Source organism: Syngnathus acus, chromosome 6, assembly GCF_901709675.1.
Source record: "Syngnathus acus chromosome 6, fSynAcu1.2, whole genome shotgun sequence".
NCBI classification, from domain to species: domain Eukaryota; kingdom Metazoa; phylum Chordata; class Actinopteri; order Syngnathiformes; family Syngnathidae; genus Syngnathus; species Syngnathus acus.
In genome coordinates, this window is record NC_051092.1 from 5691634 (window position 1) to 5712550 (window position 20917).

A 20917-nucleotide genomic window follows, 5' to 3' on the forward strand; every position below is an offset into this window, starting at 1 on the left:
TGTGCTATGAGTTGCCAGTGACTACCACTAGATGACAGCGTTGAGTCGGATAAATCCACGAGTCGTTTTTGTCATTATACTTGGTTAAGTTATACTGTTTGTCGTGTCGGAATTTCCACAATATTATTGAAAGACACTACTATAAACACTACAATACATCATCTCTACATCTGTCCGTGCCACGTATGGTACGACATAGTTGTGTCCCTGGGCAAGACACTTAACACACTTTGCGTCAGGGGCGACGGATGTCAAATAAATTGGCTAATTTCTTTTGCATTTACAGAAAGGTTCATTCATGTACACTGTCCCTGTAAAATAAAATAAAATAAAAAAATAGATACATCCCACATGAGTGATTGTGAATTTGTTATAGCGGCGATTATCAAGCACTTACGCTGACGCATATTACGTATTAATAACCCAAAACAACACTGGCGTATTAAATAGTGTCTGATCTTAACAAAAGAGTTTTGAGGATAATTCTGCAGTAAATTTGATTTATTTTCATTAGCTTTGTTTTCCAAAGTCATTAACGTTTTAAATTTAGTAGAATTTTCTATTGTATCTCGAACAGTATGAGAAGTGACGACCTCGTTACTTCCGAGGCGTTCATGAATGCATCATGGCTGTCACATGGAAAGTGGAATTGATGGAGCTCGCGCTTCAGTTGAGCGACGACACGGCAGGCAAGTGTACTGTACTCTTCCGCTCACCTTGCGTGCGACACCCTGTTGTGTCACTTTGGGAATGTTTGTGTTTCCGCCTGGGCGCGATCATTTCATCGGGAGGAGTCTCCAAAAGAACATATTTAAGGATTTAATCCGAGAACCTCGAGGTGACGCCTATGTAAGTAAAACGAAGCTACGTTTGCCTTATGTTGACTATTGTAAGATAATGCGAAGCTGACGTAGGATTCAATAAAAGTTTTCGAGAGCGTAGTAAAAACAAAATAAACCCCGTGAACACATTGAAAATGCCTGGTGTTGAAAAGGGGTAGGTAATAGCAGATAATACCGCATGATCAGGAATTATTTTAAAATGTTATGAGTCATTATTAGTAATTAGGAGTAATTATACATATATATATATATATATATATATATATATATATATATATATATATATATATATATATATATATATTTCCCACTTTATGTCTTGTGTCTCAGTCATTGCAACTCCTAGAATACCGTTTTTTTTAACTTTATTAGAACAAAGGTTGAGCCCAGTTTGCTCTTTTATGCACTGTCAGCTTTGCAGAATGAAAATGATGTGTTGTTGCACTGACACACACACGCACACACGCACGCACGCAAGCCCCCCCCCCCCCACACACGCACACATATAATGTATTGTATATAATGTATTGCCCACTGCCCACTTTGTCTTGTGTCTCAGTCATTGCAACTCCTAGAATAGTTTTTTTTTTTTTAACTTTATTACAACAAATGTTTAGCCCTGTTTGCTCTTTCATGCACTGTCAGCTTTGCAAAATGAAATGTGTTGTTGCACTGACACATGCTGTGTAACTGCCCATCATCAGTTTCTGACATGCAAGACAAAGTCTATACGTTTTTGGGGGATAATAAGAGGTAGTGCAGATAAAAACTAATGAGTGGCTCCCTTTAGCTGAAGATCTGCTACATCTAACACCAGGGATGCATACACACAACAACACAGGGGGCTTGAGAGGACATCTCCTCTGTAGCAAAGCTCATTTAAATGCGAACAAGTTGAAAGGAATCACTGGCCTAAAGGGAATGGCATCAGTACTTAAAAACAGTGGATGATAAAATGGCTGTTAACATGGAGCGGTGCAAGATAAAAGCTTAAAGGTTCTTCGGTAAAACAGTTATAAAACGTGTTTTGTTTCTGATCAAAGAAATCCATTTGATAGTCTTTTTGTCTTTTGCTAGACAACATCAGACGCTTTGTCTGTCATCTTAACTTGCATCTTCTCACGCAATCATGTGTTTTAAACAAAAAGAAATCGACTGCCGTCCGTTGGGAGCTGAACTGTTGAAGAAGAATGAAAAAGATAGGTGTAGGCGAGAAAGAGGGAATCTGGTTGTTGCACGTGTGAAAACAAAGTTGTGCTGCTAATCTGCAAGAATTAATCCTCTGCTGACTGCAGGGATGGAGGGTAAAAAGTGAAAGAGAGAAAGAAAGAAGTACAAAATGAAATGACTGCAGTTCTTAGCTGTTATCTGCTCTGCTGTCAACAGAGGGAAAAGTGGGAAGGAAATGTGAGAATGGGGAAAGCAAGGATGAAAAAAGGTTGAAAGTGCAAGACACGGAAAAGATTAAAATATATTACCCACTCACCTCTGTTCTTTTAAAGCTCAAACAGAAAAAACATATACTAGTCATAAATGACTTGACTTTGGCTACAGTAGAACACAATCATGGATGCTGGGTGACCTCCATTATGTTCCGAGTGGATCATGGAATTAAAAAGCAATAGAAATGCAAAGTGTCCCCAGGCGGTGATGGAACATGACAATGTTTTTGGAATGTGGGAGGAAACCGAAGCATCACGAGAAAACCCACACAGGCACGGGGAGAACATGCAAACGCCACACAGGAAGGCTGGATCCAGACTCGAACACTGCACCTCTGAACTGTCAGGTGGACGTGCTAACCAGTGCACCACCGTGCCACCCTAGAAATCTCAAAAGTGCTACAGAAAATTTAAAAAGATTTAAAATTAAGTTACATGGTTAAGAAACTAAAACGTTGCAGCAGACAGCTGGTTAAAATGAATGATGGTTAAAAAGAGAAGTTTTAGATGCTTTTTGAATGCCTCCAAACTTTGAGTACCCTTCGGGGACTCCGGTAGTGAGTGCCAGATTCGTGGGCCACTGACTGGAAGGCCCTGTCTCCCATGGTGATGAGCTTAGTCCTGGGCTGGCGGAAGGAGTGGCTACTGGGACAGGAGGCTTCTTGTGGATGCGCGTGGGTTGCGAAGCTCGACAAGTATTCTTTTCACCGACTCACAATGTTCATGTTTGCAACACTTCATCTCCACTATACAGCATTGATGGTGCACTGCTTAACCCTCCTTAGATGCCAAATGGTGGACTATAATTTATTTCAATGAGGGCTGCAAGTATGGATCGGAGAAAAAAAATCTGATAATTGAAGGTGTCGGCAATGGTTTTCATTATTAGCTGTGTCTGCCACATCGACGAGTTATTCTGCTCTGTCTCCTCTAGCAGTCAAAACTCCTTAAGAAGAAGGGTGCAAAATGCTACATGAGTTCATACTTAAGTTTAATCAACCAACAGTTGTGGAACAAAGGCTGTTGAGAAGCCAAGCAGTCAAAGATCCCCGTCCGGGCATTGGTGTGGCCCAAGCTGGTAGCTTAGCCTAAAATTTGATTCTTGTATGTTATCAAAAGTTAAGCATACTCTCCCAAAAAGTGAAACCAAAACATGGGACTTCATCACTCCAGCGGAGCACCGTGTAGCAAAGAAGCCTCGTTTGTGACGTAGAAGAAGTAGAAGTAGAAAGAACACCTCAATGACAAATATAGTTTTGGTCGTTCTATTCGTGATGTGAAATATTCATATAGTTTCCTCTCAAATTTGGTGCACTCATATATACTTTTTTTTAATATTAGTGCCCACTTTGAAGATTGGGAACTTATGAGAACTAATGGTCCCCGTTCAGAGGTAGTACATTTAATGAATAGGTTCCACAGATTTGTCCAGAGACATTTGCAATTGTAATAAATGGATGGATGGATTAATTTATCCCCATTTCACAAAGATTAGCCTCTCCACGTCTGATTTATAAGAGATTGAGGAAATGAGCATCTTTCATGATCGACTCAGATTTACAAAATCAATTTGATTCGATTCACAATTCACTTTGATTTTTCAATTCGGTTAAGAATTCCAAGCGGTACTATTTTTTCTTTCATATGGATGAGAATTCTCAGAAGAACCAATCCTGCAGCTAGTCGAAACATATTGCTGTAATTTGGTGCAATAAAATTATGAATGTTTATAATAAGAATTGAACCCAACGCAGTTACAATAAGTTATTGAGCATGACCTGATCGTAACACCAATCATTTATATCGATTCCAACCACAGAGCAAGCTGTGTAAATGTGGCAAAAAGCAGTAAACTCATGACAGTACTCAAAGCTAATGACACATTGACACATGACACAACTTCCCTCTCCGTGACTGGAACATTACCCTGTCACCTGATCTTTGTGATGTTGTCTACTTGCTGTGGAGCAGGTTATGTGTGTAACCATAGTCTCATGTAGCCTCGGTACCTCGGCCTAAATAGTACAACAAATACATTTGAAAATATGCATTTCTGCAGAGGATGATGTGAGCCCATAGTGTTGTATGTATAGTTTTCTAACCATGTTTGCATTTACTTGTGGAACATACTACTTTTTTTTTTATGGAATTGTGCAGTGGTTTTTCCCACCAGTTGACTTTGATGGAGTCATGGAATGTGATGCTTTATTTGGATGGCATCATATCAAAATGAAAGCTATTCCAACGGGTGCTCTTGCTCCACTCTCTCTCTCGCTCATCCTCTTGCCCCTTACCCTCTCTTAACCTTGTAATATATATAAAATTTCAGTATCGGCGATGCTGTCCCTGTTTTTAACACAACCTCGTTACAGCCAAAATACGTGTTGTTCCTGATCTTTAGAAAAAACATGGGTCATATTCTCTCTCTCTCTCTCTCTCTCTCTCTCTCTCTCTCTCTCTCTCTCTCTCTCTCTCTCTCTCTCTCTCTCTCTCTCTCTCTCTCTCTTTCTCTCTCTCTCTCTCTCTCTCTCTCGCTCTCTCTCTCTGTGTACTCAATTGCCTTTAAAATGATGTATTATACATGAAATCACGTCAAACATTGACAAAGTTAGGCAGTTTCAATGTTGGCAATTTGAAATCTCTGGTTTTGAGGACAAATGCGTTTAAGGTTTTGGCACATACAATACTTTCAAAGCTCCATAGCAACCAGTGCCCCTGGAAAAATATTGATCCCAAACTATGAGGAAATGGACCACTGGTAAATTCTAATAGCAAGTAAGGACATCATCTGAAATTTTAACCTCTTAGAATCTGAGGAAGTTTGACATCTCAACAAGTGAAATAGTGCAAAATGGTCATGTGGCCTCAACCCCAAAGCATGTTTGAAGATCCCATTAAGTTTACAATTCATTTAGAATACTTATTAATTGCAAACAAATTTAAGAGGTGTCATTTTGAGTAAATACTTAAGGGCAAGATCTGAAAGTCTTGAAAAACTACACCCTCTCTTTTTTTGTAGAACGTCACCCATGTTTGGCTAGTCAAACATCTACAGCGATGTCAGTGATTTGCAAATAGAAACCAATCACCTTTGGAATTTCAGTTCGACCAAAACCTTCTTCATCAAGGGCGATTTGTGAGTCTCACCGTGCATGTGAACCTCTGAGATGGACAGGAACTGCTACATATTACCACAAAATAGTCACAGCTAAACATCCACACAAAAGGAGTATATGTGTGAGGCATTTCTCCTCATTTGACGTAGCCTGTTTGGATTAGTGTCACCAGCTAGAGGCCAAACCTAAGCCTCGGGCGCTAAACACAAACTGTGTGTGCATGTGTATGTGCGTAGTGAGGCCAACAGGAGACACCAGATTCTTCACCAATTAACATCATCAGGACACCACCTCTGACATTTAGGATTGGTATGTTCTCTGTCATATCCTTGAGCACCAAATCATCTTCTCTGAGCGGCGAAGGTTGGTGAGGATTTGTACACGGCACGAATGTTGATTTCTCGTCAGCTTTTGTAAGGTCGTAAAAGGTCACAGACATACAAACATTCAAATTATCAATGAAAACTACATTGTGTGAGGGACAGATAGACCGTAGCCAAGTGTTAAGACTAAGCAGTCTGCTAAAATGGCCAAAGCTTCATTTGAAGGATGTGGTTGGACCAGAGCTACAAACTATTTTTTTTTTCTCAACCCTTTCCAACTTTAAAGAGACTATTGCAAAGCACAACTGGTTTAACTTTCCCAACTGCACTTCTATGGTAAAGTAAGCTTCGTTAGCCAATTCATTCTAGCATATAACTGCCAGTTAGAACCTATTTTAATCACTCCACCAGTGGTAACAGACACATGGTTATTGGCTATTGTACTTTGTCGATTCATGAAACCAGGGGTGTCAAACTCATTTTTTTCGCGGGCCGCATTGTAGTCATAGCTTCTTTCGGAGGGCCATTATGACTGTCAACCCAAATAAATGTATGAGTACTTCATATTCTATACAGTAAAAGCTACAAAACAAACTGACAAATCACTTGTTTTCAAATCAGACGAGTAAGAACTGGTCAAATATTTAAAAAAAAAGATATTATTAAAAGTGAAGACAATTTGCAATTCTAGTAATGACACACGAATTTGATGCACAATTTGTCTGTCACAGACATGTTGCAAGCCTACCACCAATTTCCTCATCAGTAGTTCAAACAAAATGGCACCACAAACGACTTCTCGTTTTCCTTCATGCGACATAGTAAGTGTTTTGTTTTTGTTATACAAGCTGTAGTTACTGAGCCAGCAAATTTGTGATTGGGTAATTTGTCTCCTTCCGATGTAGCAGAAAGTGTGTGAGAACATTTCACTAGTGTGTGTAGAAGGATTTCCGTTGTGTGCGTGAGAACACATTTCAATTGTGTGTATTAAAGCATTTCAGTTGTGTGTGAGGTTTTTACTATGGTGTGTGAATGTGTTTTTTTTTCATATTTATATATATAAATATATGTGTGTGTGAATGGTAATTCTGAATTATGTACCTAATGGCCCCTCATACACAGCAGTTTGTTATAAGCCAGGGAGTCGCGTATCAACCCATACTCATTTGTTTTGTCGCAAGAAGCAAACAAAGGCATGAGTGTGTAAAATTCTTGATTTAATTTATTACACACACACACCTCACTGTGTGGTCATCTTTTGTGGCATTGGTGTTGGTCAAGTCTACATAAATTGTGCCCTCGCTCTTGCGTTTCAGTAAAAATATGATGGTCTTATAGTGCACCATGAGCAACCCTTCACAAATTAGTTCCATTAGTGAACTTGACAAAAAAATAGGATGGAATCACAGTTGTAATGGCAGCATGTGACTGTACAGTACATTGACTTTGTGCAGATTGTCAGTGTGAGCTGTCATAGTGTATTGTCGCTAATGTTGATGAGCATTAGGATGATCTATAGGGGGCACGATTTCCCCAAAGCAAGATTACATCACATCCTCCCACTTGCGTCCTTCATGATGATGTCTTTCTAAATTGGCATGACAATATGACATGATGGGAGCCTTAAAGGAGGAGAAGAGAAAAATGGCAGTCCAAAGTCAGAGTGAAGGAAAACAGCATAATAGTGTATTCAAGCGAAGCCAATGTTGAATTATTCAACCATTATGATTAAGGACAATATTATTTACTTTCTAAATGGTATTGGTTGACACAGGGCTATTCTTGATATGTTTCATGTAAAAAAGACATATCTGTAATTCACGGACTACTCTACATGTATGCAATGGGGAAAAAGTGTGCTTTTTTTGGCTGTGCACATTCCTTATTTTTGTGAGGAATTAGCATTTTAACATGGCTGAAAGCTCCGTCAAGTCGAGCAGGCATGATCCGGCTCCTTGATGAGTGAAATAAATAAACAACAACCTCATTACAGTGTATACATTTTTTTTTCTTAATTGAATAACTTTTTTTAATGTCCTTTCGACAGATGCATATCTGAGGTCAAATGCTACCCACTATTACAATGGAAACTGAGGCTAGTCACATGCTCGAGGCAGCTCTGGAGCAGATGGATGACATAATTGCAGGTATGGAACAACCTAATATTCTCATGAACGGTTTATCTAATCAATTTAAGCTATTCCAGTTTTACCCCAGTACTGAATGTTTTTCTCCTCTTATTCTCAACCACATACACCTCCAGGTTCGAAAGCAACAGCTTTGGAGCTCACTAATGGCGCGTATGACCTTGGTTCTGTCGTGAGCCACACCCCTCTGCGGGTTCTTCAGTTAGCTGTAGACCTCAAACTTGCTTTGGAGCTCCAACCAAACCAGGAAGAGAGAGAGCGCCTCAGAGCACAATTGCCCACAGATACAGCGGAGGCTCTCAAAGACTGGCTCCAGAGTGGAGATGTGAGTACGTCGCGTACGTCCTTGAATGTCAAATCCTGCTCAACTGTCATTTTTCATATGTCAGGGCAGTGGCCTGCAGAGGGCAGGCCAACGGGGCAGCCACAGCAGTTCTTTTAAAACCTCACCAAAAATAAAGAAAAAATTCAATCATATTAACTTCTGGATTGTGATGCATTTCAGAATCCCCCTTTGGCCCCTCCCACAGGTGGTGAGCCCATGGGGAAGGGAACAACCATCCCATTTATGTGAAATGAAATCCAGAAAAGACATTTCTTTGAAATATTAATAATAAAAAAATGGGAATTTTTGCGGCTAAACCCATATTCCACAAGACCAATATTAATCTCAATGCCTTGTTTGGAATAGAGGGAGCACGTCCAACAAATAACAAAGAAAATGTTTGGGTTGACTTCTTTTTTAAAGCAATAATATACTTTTTCAAGGTAAGTTTGGCAATACTTGTCTGGATGTCTCTTTCAATAATAGTAGTTTTGTCCAATTTCACATGGGAAGACAACTTGTTTAGTGACACATAATTTACCATACATAAATTAATATGGATAGTTTTCATGGAGGTCTGAGGAATTCAGTCAACTGTTTTTTAAACGTAAAATAGCCACAAGCTATTTCATAGCTGTTCATTCATCATGTTGCTTTTGCTTTACCTACATGTTATTGGTACTTTTACATACGTTTACTTGTCGTTAGTAAATTTCAGTTGGAAATAAAAGTTGCTAGTCGAGTAACAAGCCGTGCAAATTATCCAGTAATCAATCATTTAGTGTTTTCACAGTCCAAAGTCTGTCAGTTGCAGTCCGGTTAGACAGGGTCAGCTGGATGGTCAGAGGGAGGTGAGGAATTTTGCTATTGTGCAACAGAAAGGCTATTTATTTCCAGCACCATGTATTCTTTTTGTTCCTGGTCAATCTGCTATTTTTTTTTTCATAAGTGACTCTATATGTCAAATGTTTAGTAAATCGGCTTTACAGATCTGAGGTTGGGGGTTCAAATCCAGGCTCATGCCTTTCTGTGTGGAGTTTGCATATTCTCCCTGTGCTTGTGTGGGTTGTCTTTGGGTAATCCAGCTTCCTCCCTCAATAAAAAAACAAAACAAATATGCATGTTATCTTCATTGACGACTTCTGATGATTTGAATCAGAATGTGTGTTGCATTGGGAATGCATGTAAAACAGGCTGGACTTGCTGACCCCTGGTCTAGAAAGTTTCTTTTGAAGTTGGCCTTCTCAAGTGTTGGTGCCATGTTACCGTCATGCACCACATGAGCAATTCTTGGGGCGTTGAGCTTGACTAAGCGGGTACTTGAGGCAGAAAAATGAATGATTCAAGCATTATTTTGAACCGTGGTATGCACATTATTGGAAGACTTGTTTAGGCCCTAAACATGATATCAAAGATAACAATAAGAAAAAAATAACAGAGGGTTAGCTTCGATGAATACTTTAGCCTTTGTAATGTATGTTAAGCACCACAATTTCTTTCTCCAACTGTTTTTACTGGTACAATGGAAAATACTGTGAAAGAGTGGCTGCATAAAGTTTCCCAAAGAAGTGGACTATTACCAATTTCCTGTCCCTCGGCCCCTTTGCTCTAACCACTGGTTTTCCTGCGTGTCCTCTCACAACTGCTCTTGTTCTTAATAAGCTATTTCCGTGGTCTCTTTTATTCTTTTGAATTTAAGGTTTCATAAACTTCCATTTGTTTTTACTGGTTGAGAGACATAAAACTGTTTTTTTTTCTTTTGTCTTGTGTTGGTTGACCTGCAGAGGCTGCTGTTTTCTTCCTAGAAAGCAGTTCGACAGGATGTGTAAGATACTTTAGTTGGCTGGAAGAGAAAGGTGGATCTTGGATCCAGTTTAGCAGCTTCTAAAATCCTGCATTGTTTCAAACAGAAGTTGATCCATCTTTGTTTTTCAACATCGAGTAAATGAGTATGAATTTATTGTGCAATGGACCCCCCCCCCCCTCTACCCCTCCAAATTGTCATAACATGCGTCTTCAATTTGATATCCATTTTGAACATTAAGTACTTTGCATTAAGGGTTAGGTATTTTCAGGCAACCTGAGGATGTTTCTGCTAGATGCCATTCACTAAGGTTTTTTGTATTTAATATTTTTTGTAGCACTAAATTGAGCAAACAAATAAGCTAGTTAATAAACAAGGTATTTTTTTTTCATATTTGTATAACTTCAATAATATGAACGATCTGAAGAGCTGTTTGGAGCCGAAAGAGCCAGCTAAAAGAGCCGGTTCTCTAAAAAGAGCCAGAATTTACACTTTAATCCTGCAGCTCACCACATTTCTTGTTTATTTGGGTTCTCACTTCCAACCACACGTTTCACAGGCTTCACACTGTTTCTGTCCTGCCTCGCCTTCTGACTCTCATTTGATCCATGCCAATTCTCAAACCTTTAATACCAAATACCTCTTTCTCTAAGCACCACTATAATGGTCAATATTTATTACTATTGTAAGCCACTCTAACGTTGCAGTTGTAGCTGAACGTGCAGTTTGAACATTAAAACTGTGCTTAAAAATATCGGAAAATAAATAACTGTCCTTGATGACGAAATCAACAACTTTTCGCACGTATTAGGAAAAAGAAAGGCTTGGAAGCATTCCCTCTCAGAGGCAATACATGTGGATTGAAAATAGGTCATATCTTGCTAATTTCTCAACCAATTTTAATAAAGCTTACTGACTTGTCATCGCCACAGCGTGTGCTATCATTAAAGAAAATGCATCTTTGAATATTTGCTTTTTCTGACGTCGGAAGCGGAACAGTAAATGGATGGATGGATGTTCATGATGACGGTAATGCCACAAGGTTCCCAGAATGCATTACGTACATGGCACGACACGTTCAATTTGCCAAACCATAAAGACATTAGTTCTTCTCATATGTGTGTTTGTCACTGGCGGTTCTAGACAGTTTTACCTGAGGGGGGTGAGAGGGTGACAGTAGGTTCAGTTGGGAGGGTAAAGGTTAGAACCACATGCACACACACATTTCTAATTCAGGGTTAATTTCATGCATTCCCTGGCAGGTTTTATTTTATGCGTGTCACATGATGACCATAGCTTACTGTTGACCACTAACCCACTCTGTGTAGGCTATGCAATAACAATCCTCTGCTAGGACTGCCACAAGTGATTATTTTGCCAATTGGCCAGTGACTGATAGTAGTTGCATTTAATTGATGAATCAGTTCATCTTAATCGCAGCATATCGCTCTGGGACGCAGCCGCTCTTATATATCTTACAGTGCGAATGATGAATGAATTAAGATGATAGTACATGGTATAAGTTTGATTACACTTTGCAGGATTCCCGACACGCTAACTTCCAATGACGGCAGTCCTGTGGCTCAACATTTTTATCTGTATGTGTTAAGTGCGTTTTAAAATAGAACCTGTATCTACAGTGCAAATTGCAATAGAAATAGTACAAAAGTATTTATAAATACAAAAATAAATATTTGCAGCCCTATTTTCCTTGGTAACAATAGCATTATGTAGCTATATCCTGCTAGCGGAATCTAAACTCCACTATGCCGATTGCCGAGAGTCTTCACGGTCTATTACACTGAACAGTAAAGTGAAGGGTTTCTCGAAAAATAACTTTTTTTTTTGCTTCTGTAAACATTGTTAATTGGTCACAACAATTCTAGCCTCTGTGTTGAGTTTTCACTCGTGCTCATACGAGAAGGTGCATCATGCACGTAAATTGCAATTTTTGCCAGTGGCAGTAGCAATTACAAACTCAAATTCCAGCGGAATGCAGCTTTAAGTGGAAAAACATGATTTTCCACATCTGATCTTTTATTGGCAGTTTTTATGAATGTAGGTCTCCTCCCTTGATGATGTCATGAGATGAATAACTGACAGTTTCTGAGTGGCTCCATAGGGGACACAGAAAGGAAACCAAAGTATGTTTACGAGACAAAGTGGGATAAAAAAGAAGAGTGAAACATTTATATCACACTTACGCATGTAAATCGATGAGACTTGTATGACATGCTTAGCAGATGTGTGTGGCAGCACGCGCGTGTGTGAGAAGCTGACTTTGAACCAAGATGGTCACAAACAGATGACAAAACAGGCAAAACCTTTTTGACCACCCCCTCTTTCTGGGCTTGGCCATTTGGCCGCAAGACAGACTGCAGCAGGGCAAGAAGGAAGCTGAGAAAATAGTGCATGAAAGCAAGGAAGGGGTATTTGTTGATAAAAGGGTTAAAAACGAACACAAACGGGGGAAAATCGAGGGACAGAATGTAGACAAAGACAGGTCAGTCTTACTGAAGAAGATAACAGGAAGAAGAAGGACTGGGAGGGAGTTTTCTGCTCAGACAGCAGAGATCTTAAAAAAATGATAGTGAACATTGAAGTCATGCGTTTTCACACGTGACATTACTTTCTTCAAACTTAAGACTTACATGACTTGGTCTGAATACACACAAAGGGAGAGGGGGAGTGAGTAAGAGAGGGAGAGAGGGAGAGAGGGAGAGAGAGAGCCTCACATTCTAACCAGCTGAGATAAAATCCTAGAGGAAATAGGGCAGAAATGGGCTGGGAGCATGGAGACTCCCATTGATGTCTACAAGCACTTCTCGTGGCTCAAAAAGGTAAGTGTTTAAGCTTAAGTCGATCATTTCAGTGTGATGTCTATCAATCACACATAATGCTGAATCTGTACTTTTACAAGACCGCATAAAAAGAAAACTGTGGTGCTGAAACATTGTTTTTCTGCCAATTCATTTTCTAGCTTTGATGCATGATGTCATTATGGTCAGTCTTTTGTGTCTTTGTTTTGTTTTTTTAACTAGTTTCCAATTTCATAGCAGAATTCTCAAGGGGATTTGCAGGAATGCATCACCAAGGCCATGGTATCAGGTTAGGCGAATTAGCCATCAGCTGATTCCTGTTGACAAAGCCGCATCTGTGATACTACTGCAAGATCCAATCATTGACAGTCACACAAAATCTGCCCTTGTAGCTCGAGAGTCACATTTGTTTACAGGACTAACACAACATTTTCCGATGACGGCAGTAGCTTTTGAGCTTTATCGTTGTTGTCGGACACATTGGTTTTATCGTTTTAAATGTCGTGTGTAATGTAGATTGCGTGTCTGGGAGTGAAACCTTGGTTGAAATTGACACGGGACTAGATAAGCAGAATTGCTTCAACCCAATTCCCTTTTTTGACAAGTCATGTAAAACAAAATGTGAAATGAAGTTTTAATAAGTGTGTTGTACTTGCTGAAATAAACAAAATCAAATCAAATTTAAAAAACAAAATTCATAGCATTTTAGCAAGACAGTCGAACATTGATAATGGTAATTCATGATAAATGTTCTGTGCCTGAAGTTAAATCTATGACTGAGATTATAATAAGGCAGAATTCGGAATGAACTATGTTAAATGAGGCTCCAATGGTCTAGGCTTGGAACGTTGGGGGTTGATTTAAAAATCGTTTTGCAGACTTTTCATCATATATTAGTCCTCACACACGACATAAGACTTCAGGTCAGCATGCATCCAAAGAATATGTACTTTTACAAGACAACATAAGAGGAAACCTATGTGGTGGCCTCTTTTTGTGGCTTTATAGCAACACGTGGAAAAAAAAAAAGGGCTGCCACACTGAAGGGTGTGCTTCCCAAGTCTGTGTTTTTGTCGAATCCGATCTTCTTATATACATACCAAAGCCGAACTTCTAATGTGAACGCAATTTTTCTGTGAAGTGACAAGCATGCGTATACAGCATGACATCATATGGCACCCAGTGTTTACAGAAGTGTTGCCCCCCCCCCCCCCCCTTTTAGGTCTCAGTCATGACACATTTGTTCTTTTACAGCACCTCCCCGCTCCCATGTAGTATTTGTCAGCTATAAAGCATTTCAGCACGTACTATTTTATGCTCTTCTGACTGCAATGGCTTTCACGCCCAACTGTTTTGTCAAACAGTTGTGACGTTTTTGGATGAAATTAGAGTTGACCTGCAATATGAAGATAGCCTACCTAGCCTAGTCAACGTCTCTAGAACTTTTGAGATTCACAAGCAGTGAAATAATTACACGTGAAGATTATTGATCTGATGCTATTGTTTATCTAAAGTACAAGGATAGCTATAGAAATCTTACTGCAGGAATGCAACACTATTTTGTGCACTATTGTCCATATCCTGTGTGTCTATAGTGGTGTGATAGACAGGCATTGCGTTAGTCGTGTAAATGGGGTGCTGCATGTTGTATTTTTCAGCATTCTTTAGCACTCGTGTCATACATTGCTCCACCCATGATGTAAAAAAAAAAAAGCATTTGTTGCATGTACATTGCACAGCTTTTTGAAACAGTGTTGGAGCATTTTGAAACCCATCGCACATCCCATGTCGACTTCATTTAATATAAGAGGTTTAGATTTTAGATATGCATGGTTGGGAAATATGAGCCCGTCCTCAAAAATGCTTTCTTTAAATTTAACTTAGGTTATAGTAGTTTGTGGGAAGGCAAAACCTTTGACAGTTGTCACACAAGCCGACAGGTGACAGAGAAATAGTCAGTTTTCTTTTATCAGTCCCAAGTGCCATTGACAGTTTATTTTCGTCTGCTGAAAGCGTGTGATTGACGCACACATGGATTACGTCCAAGCATGCAAAGTTCAAATGGATGTAGATAGGTCAACCTACAATATTAAGGCTTAACCTCACATGCCAGGATTCCTATCAAAATTCATTGTATTCTTCATACAATCATCACAAATATCACTAAAGTCATCACCCTATCTTTCTGCCAGCCTGTTTATTCATATTCTGAATAACTGCCTCCTTTTGGTCACTAGAAGATTGTCAGCATGATACATGATTTGTTTAAATCCTAAATTTGGGATCTTCTCAATTAAAGATTATGTTTTAAGAATTTAACATTTTCCATGGCTAAGAAGTTGGTAGCCTCAAACATAAAATATATATACAGTACGTATATATAAATCTTCAATTTGAATTCCTAGGATGTTTCACAACATGCAACAACAAATCCTGCCTGGTTGTCTTGAGATGCAATGTCTGAATGAATGAGACCTCTTATGACATTTCAGCAGGCTACCTTGTGCTTTGTGAAAGACTTGTTTTTATGTGAGTAGCCCTTACAGCATGCCCTCAGAAACATCTTGCTCTAGACACATTGGTGCCTTTGACATTAAAAGAAAAAGAAATCAAGCACCTTGTGACCCTGATGCATTTAAATTGCCCTAGTGATAATACAATCTTTTTTCCAGTTGTATAACACCAAACATTAAAAGACAATCACAAGCTCTGTATTTATTTTCATCTCGAATAGAATGTTTTACACTCTGGTCCTGGAGCAAAATCCTAATGGGTTAAGCTACTGCCGCCTCCAATCCTGGCCACTCATCTCTTAACTTGATTAACTCCATGTTCTTAAATCCCAAATGTTGATATCCTGTTTCAAAAGCAGTAAGAGTCATAATAATCGTTGGATCTTTTTGATTTATTTTTAGAAATGTAGTCAATGCTGTGCAAAGTGTTTGTTGATGAATCAAGTCCCAACATATTTAAGGCAAATTGCTAAGTGGCAGGGGCATTGTTGATTCAGTCTCTCAAGTTCATGATGTCTAAAGAACAATAAGACATCAGCTAGGGAATTGCAATTTAGTCAAATATCAATATGTATAGAAACATCATCATTTTCAAGTGTTCCTTGCTACTTTTTCTAGAAATTGCTTAGGGTTAGGGTTGTTTGACCTGTAGACAAGATTCTCAATCAACTATTTCATTAGGACCCATTAGGTCAATAGACAATGAAGATATAATCACCTCAACTGACATAACAATTATATTTCTGCTCTCTGTGTTTGTCCAGGTGAACCTGTGTCCTCCTTCCAACAATGAAACCTACCAAGAGCGACTGCTCCGTCTAGAGGGTGACAAGGAGTCCTTGGTTTTACAGGTGAGCAATTTCTTTGTGTCGTGTGTGTGTGTGTGTGTGTGTGTGCACGCGCGCACGTGTAAATTTACTTTTAATATTATTTATCTCTAAAAAGATGAATTCACTTGTGTTTGTGTTGATGCAATCATTGAAAGTGTAAATGGGATTAGTCTGGAAGGTTTGGTGCCACACTTGATACACATCTGAGTTCCTGGGTGTGAAGATTATATGTTGTTCCAAATAAAACATGCCTGAACGTCTTTGACCCATTCAAGCATGTACTTGCATTCACTGGTTGCTGTTAACACCAGATGATATAGTCACCAGACACTTCTTTCACCTTAATAGGTACTTCATGCAGCTTTGATAATTACAATGTTCACCTCTAAATTGAATGAATCAGCTTGGTGTATTTTTTTGTGCACAAACCAAACACAAAACTGAAACTGACAAAATGGAATTCTCATTGTTTTTATGTGACCACGGTTGGTGATACCCAAGGTGCCCGGAACTTGTTTTTCCAGATTGTCTGTGTGCAGTTTGGTCCTTTTGCTGTTATCAGTGCAGCTTTCACCTGCTTCACTTACAGGCCTACTTGTGTGTACATAATTTGTGATTTTGTTATAGCACCTAGTGGAAAAAATGAACATGCATAAGATTATTTGTAATCAACCATGAGAGAGTTCATGAAAAAGGAGCTTCACATTCAAATAAATGTGTAGAATTTTGTGCTCGTCTCGTGGTAAACGAATAGAATGCAATGACCAAAGGTCAAAGTGCATGCACGATGATGCCACATAGTGATGCAAGTAAAATGCCATTACAAATGACAAAGTGCATTGGATTTGTTACACACACTGTAGTCATTGATCCAGCAAATTTGCAATTTGCCATGTTTGTCCAATTTAGGCATCCGTAGCAGATGTCAGCACCCTGTACAGTGAGGTGCGACCCATGTTGTATAATTAGACCTACAATTATATAAAACAATGCATATTGATAGAACATATATTTTTTGCATACTACTGGATAATTATTCGTGGATTTTTACAATGAATGAATCTAAACTGTCTACACACTGTCCTTTTAACAAGCGTGCCTTAGGTTAGAAAATGGCTGCGGGGTTGACTGTAATGGGAGTTGAAGTGACAGTGAATCAGCTCCTGAGGAGGAATTCCACACAATTTCTTAGAAAGGGGTATGTGTCTGTCTGTTTGCATGTCTGTAATTTGTAGGCTTGGCAGGATGTGAGTGTCATGTCATGGGGATCATTGTAAATGTCTAGCTCAGATTCCTTCGCGATAGACTTGCTGAGTAATAAAAGGGTGTTGTTGAGTTGAGGAATCTCATGTTTGATATTATCTTTTTTTGTTGACCGATGAAACAGAACAAGGGAATGTTGTTATGCAAGCTGGTAAAACGTTGTTTAATGACGTTTTCTGTTCATTGACTAATTCTACTGTGTAAATGTAATAATAAATAATTGTGCCACCTTTAGGTAAGTGTACTGACGGACCAGGTGGAGGCCCAAGGGGAGAAGATCAGAGATCTAGAAAGCTCCCTTGAGGAACACAGACGGAAACTAGCCTTCACTGAGGAGATGCTGCAACAGGTAACACTGACACGGGAAAGCTGCCACATACAAAAACTTCTTTGTGGGTCCAAAACTATGACTTTATTTACATTAGCACCATAAGATCCTATACAATTTTAATAAGCAAGTGATTCAGCCATAAATATCGCCAAAACATGTATGAATAATAAATTGCCAAATTGTTGCCAATTGATTGGCCGTTTCAAGAAATTGAATTTAAGATTTTATACTAAATAGTTGTATTTCGTATCTCCATTGGCGCAAATGTTTTTGACCTCATCATTGAGGCAATCGTTTGAGCATGGCCATCCCAGGCTCAACAATAGCACAACTGAGTTTTCCAGTGAATCTCTTCTCTGTTCAAACATTACAATGGATCCTTTGTCTTCTGCATTGTCAGCAGTAAAAGTAAAATCCCACATTTGAATACATATCCCACTGAACCATGTTTATATCTGTTTTTAGCAAGTTTTTACAACCCACAAAACTAAAAAGTAAGCATTATCTATTAATCAAAAAGTATTTTTAATTTAAATGAAGGGAAAATGTAGTTTCTCCTAGAGTCATTGTGCCCATAATTGGTAACACAATTAATAAAATATTATTGATGAACAAAACTGATGGTTGCTGCTTTTTTGAAAGTGGCATTAAGCCAACAGGGATTTCAACATTTCAAACTAACAATACAGGTCCAACTGTCACTGCAAGAGATCTCCTAAACAATGCCTCATGAGAGGTGTTTGTTAATTTTAGAGCTTTTATTGGATTTAGCTGTATTGATCCACAGCTGTTGTCCTGCTTAGCGGTAATATTCGTGCTGTTTGTGTTTAATATTGTCCCATTTGACAGTTAATGATTGACAGTGTCATACTGCTTAACTAATGTGAGTTATTGATGAAGGACAGTAAAAACAAGAACTGGCTTTCTTTCTGTGTCATGTCTTGTGCACTGTTTTGTCCTTCTTTTGCACGCTTATTGTATGACCTCGGCGTTATCTCATTTATGCAGCATTTAAAGTTACTCGATAATTCATCCTGCGTCATCACTTTTTCAAGCGAATGCTCAAATCAATTAACGGTGCCATCTGTTAAATGACAGAACAAATTGTTTATCTGTAAAAGCTGGTGAAAAGACGTAAAAGGTGAAAGTTTGTTACGTGGTTGTTCTCAATATGGGTTAGCATGGGACACTTATGGCCACAGATTCCTGATAAATTAGGTTTTAAGACTGCTGATTATTCGGCTCTAAGTGAGACTGGTGTTAGATTACAAATGAACAGACAGCTGTCATTGCTACGTAAATACTGTGTCGTGCTGGGATCATTTGGGGTTTTTAGCTGGATGTCTGAGTGTGGCTGTGGTGCTGATTTTATTTGCCATGTGCTCTCCATTTGGAGTCTTAGTGAGCTCACTGTGATAAGCTAAAACTGATGTTTCTTGTAGACATCCAACATGGATTTGTAATCTCTTCAATTAATGAGCCTGACAAATTTAAAGCTGTTGACTTTGAAAATCACCCATTATTTCACTTATCCATAATGCAAATTTTCACACTTCTACAGTCCTTGTATTTTAAGAGTTGTCTGTGAATAACTGCTCTTGTTACATTCTCATTTGGGTAGGAGCCAACATTCAATCTTCAAATGTTCCTCTCGCTCTTTCATTTCATTTTTGTCTTTGATTTTTCAAGCAAGAAGCAGCAACGATTAACTTTGTACAAAGAGTGCTGCCAAGCATGCTGGAAAATCTGCAGCTTCACCATCACTGCGCTATGAATGTTATTATTAGGATATGGTTGGTTTCAAATGTCATCTCTGGTATTGGTGATGTGTTCATGGTGTACCCAGCTTGGTTCTGCTTGCACTGCTGCACTGGATAAATTGATGGATAGCTCGACGTGATAATCAGAAGCTTAGAAGTGTAGCGAGTAAGAGGGGAGCTTCGCTCCATGCAAAAATTCCCTTCCCTCCCTCTGGGCCAGTTTTAATTCTGATGTTGATGTGGGAAAGCCCCTCGCAGTTAAGGCTTGTCGGCTTTTTTAATGTAAAGAGGGTTTACGATTCTTGGAGACCTGCTATAGAAAGGGAAGAAAACTATGTGAGTAAAAATCAACTCTTTTGTTCCACTCGGCATTTTAACAACAAAGCCATGCTACAATGGCCACAATGAACCTGTGACCCTATCAAGAGTTACTTTAATCCAAGCACCTATTTTTCTGTAGTTAAATATAGAAGAAGAAAAAACAACAGGGTATGGAGTGTATTTGCAATGTAATTGAACGATGATTAATGTTTGCTGTCTGCCTCAAAGACATTATAGTTTCCAGATCAACTATGAATCTTAGTTCCTGTGCTGTCCTTTAATATTATGGTATATTATTGTTTGCTACTGCAGCCAGTAAAAAGTAAAAGTAATCTTCTTCATTTTTTTCTTCATATTTTAAACAGAAAAAGACTTGTACCACACCTACTTTGCGATACATTTTATTTCCAGTTGTATGGCCATCGCTAGGGATGGGAATTGATCAGATTTTTACGATTCCATTTTCGATTCCGTTTCATGATTCGATTTTTTCAATTCTCATCGATTCTCATTTGGGGGGAAAAAAAAGACACACATACACACACCGATTATGATCATTTTGTTTTATAAATGTTAATATGACATTACAAACCTAAGAGTGAAGAATGCAAACATTCTCCTACAATAGAAATCATCACCCATCGAAAATCAGGGGCTTCTACGGAGGCAAATGGGTGCAAGCCTTTAACTACAAACTTTGTCACTGCGCGATGACATTCCTCAGTTAAACGTTTTGCTCCTCCCTGCTTCCTTGAACGGATAAGCTCGAGGTACATCCAGTACTGCTGTTTTTCCTCCCCTTGTTGAAATTTCAACATTGCAAGTATTGCACGTCGCTCTGTTCTCGTCCCTCTTCGCGAAATGTAACCAAACTTTGGAGCGCTTCTGCCTCACAGGTGCCATCATTGTTTAAGTTGCTATGCATGTTGCATCGCGTGCGTAATGACGTAATTTGTGCTGACGGGAATCGTTAAGGGAATATTTAGCGAAATAGTAAACAATTCCAAGGAATTGGTAACGTAGGAACCGGTTCTCAACAAGAAGAACCGGTTCTCGATTCTCATCCCTAGTCATTGCGCAC

The 20917-nt window shown here is 39.0% G+C and overlaps 1 protein-coding gene across 11 annotated transcripts in view; it reads left to right on the plus strand.

The window, feature by feature from the left end:
* The first annotated feature begins 652 nt into the window (after positions 1–652).
* The window catches only part of ppfibp2b (PPFIA binding protein 2b), a 37590-nt gene continuing 17325 nt past the window's right edge, over positions 653–20917 (plus strand). For 6 of the 11 annotated variants that reach the window (XM_037254477.1, XM_037254480.1, XM_037254482.1 and 3 more), the window contains exons 1-5: positions 653–849; positions 7771–7870; positions 7987–8195; positions 16096–16182; positions 17660–17773. In XM_037254477.1, the coding sequence (XP_037110372.1) occupies positions 7789–7870; positions 7987–8195; positions 16096–16182; positions 17660–17773 (492 nt within the window). In that variant the 5' untranslated portion in view covers positions 653–849; positions 7771–7788. Of the gene's footprint in view, positions 850–7770; positions 7871–7986; positions 8196–8995; positions 9047–12370; positions 12840–16095; positions 16183–17659; positions 17774–20917 lie in introns of those variants that run through there. The other 5 variants (XM_037254486.1, XM_037254478.1, XM_037254487.1 and 2 more) reach the window with 5 other exon arrangements.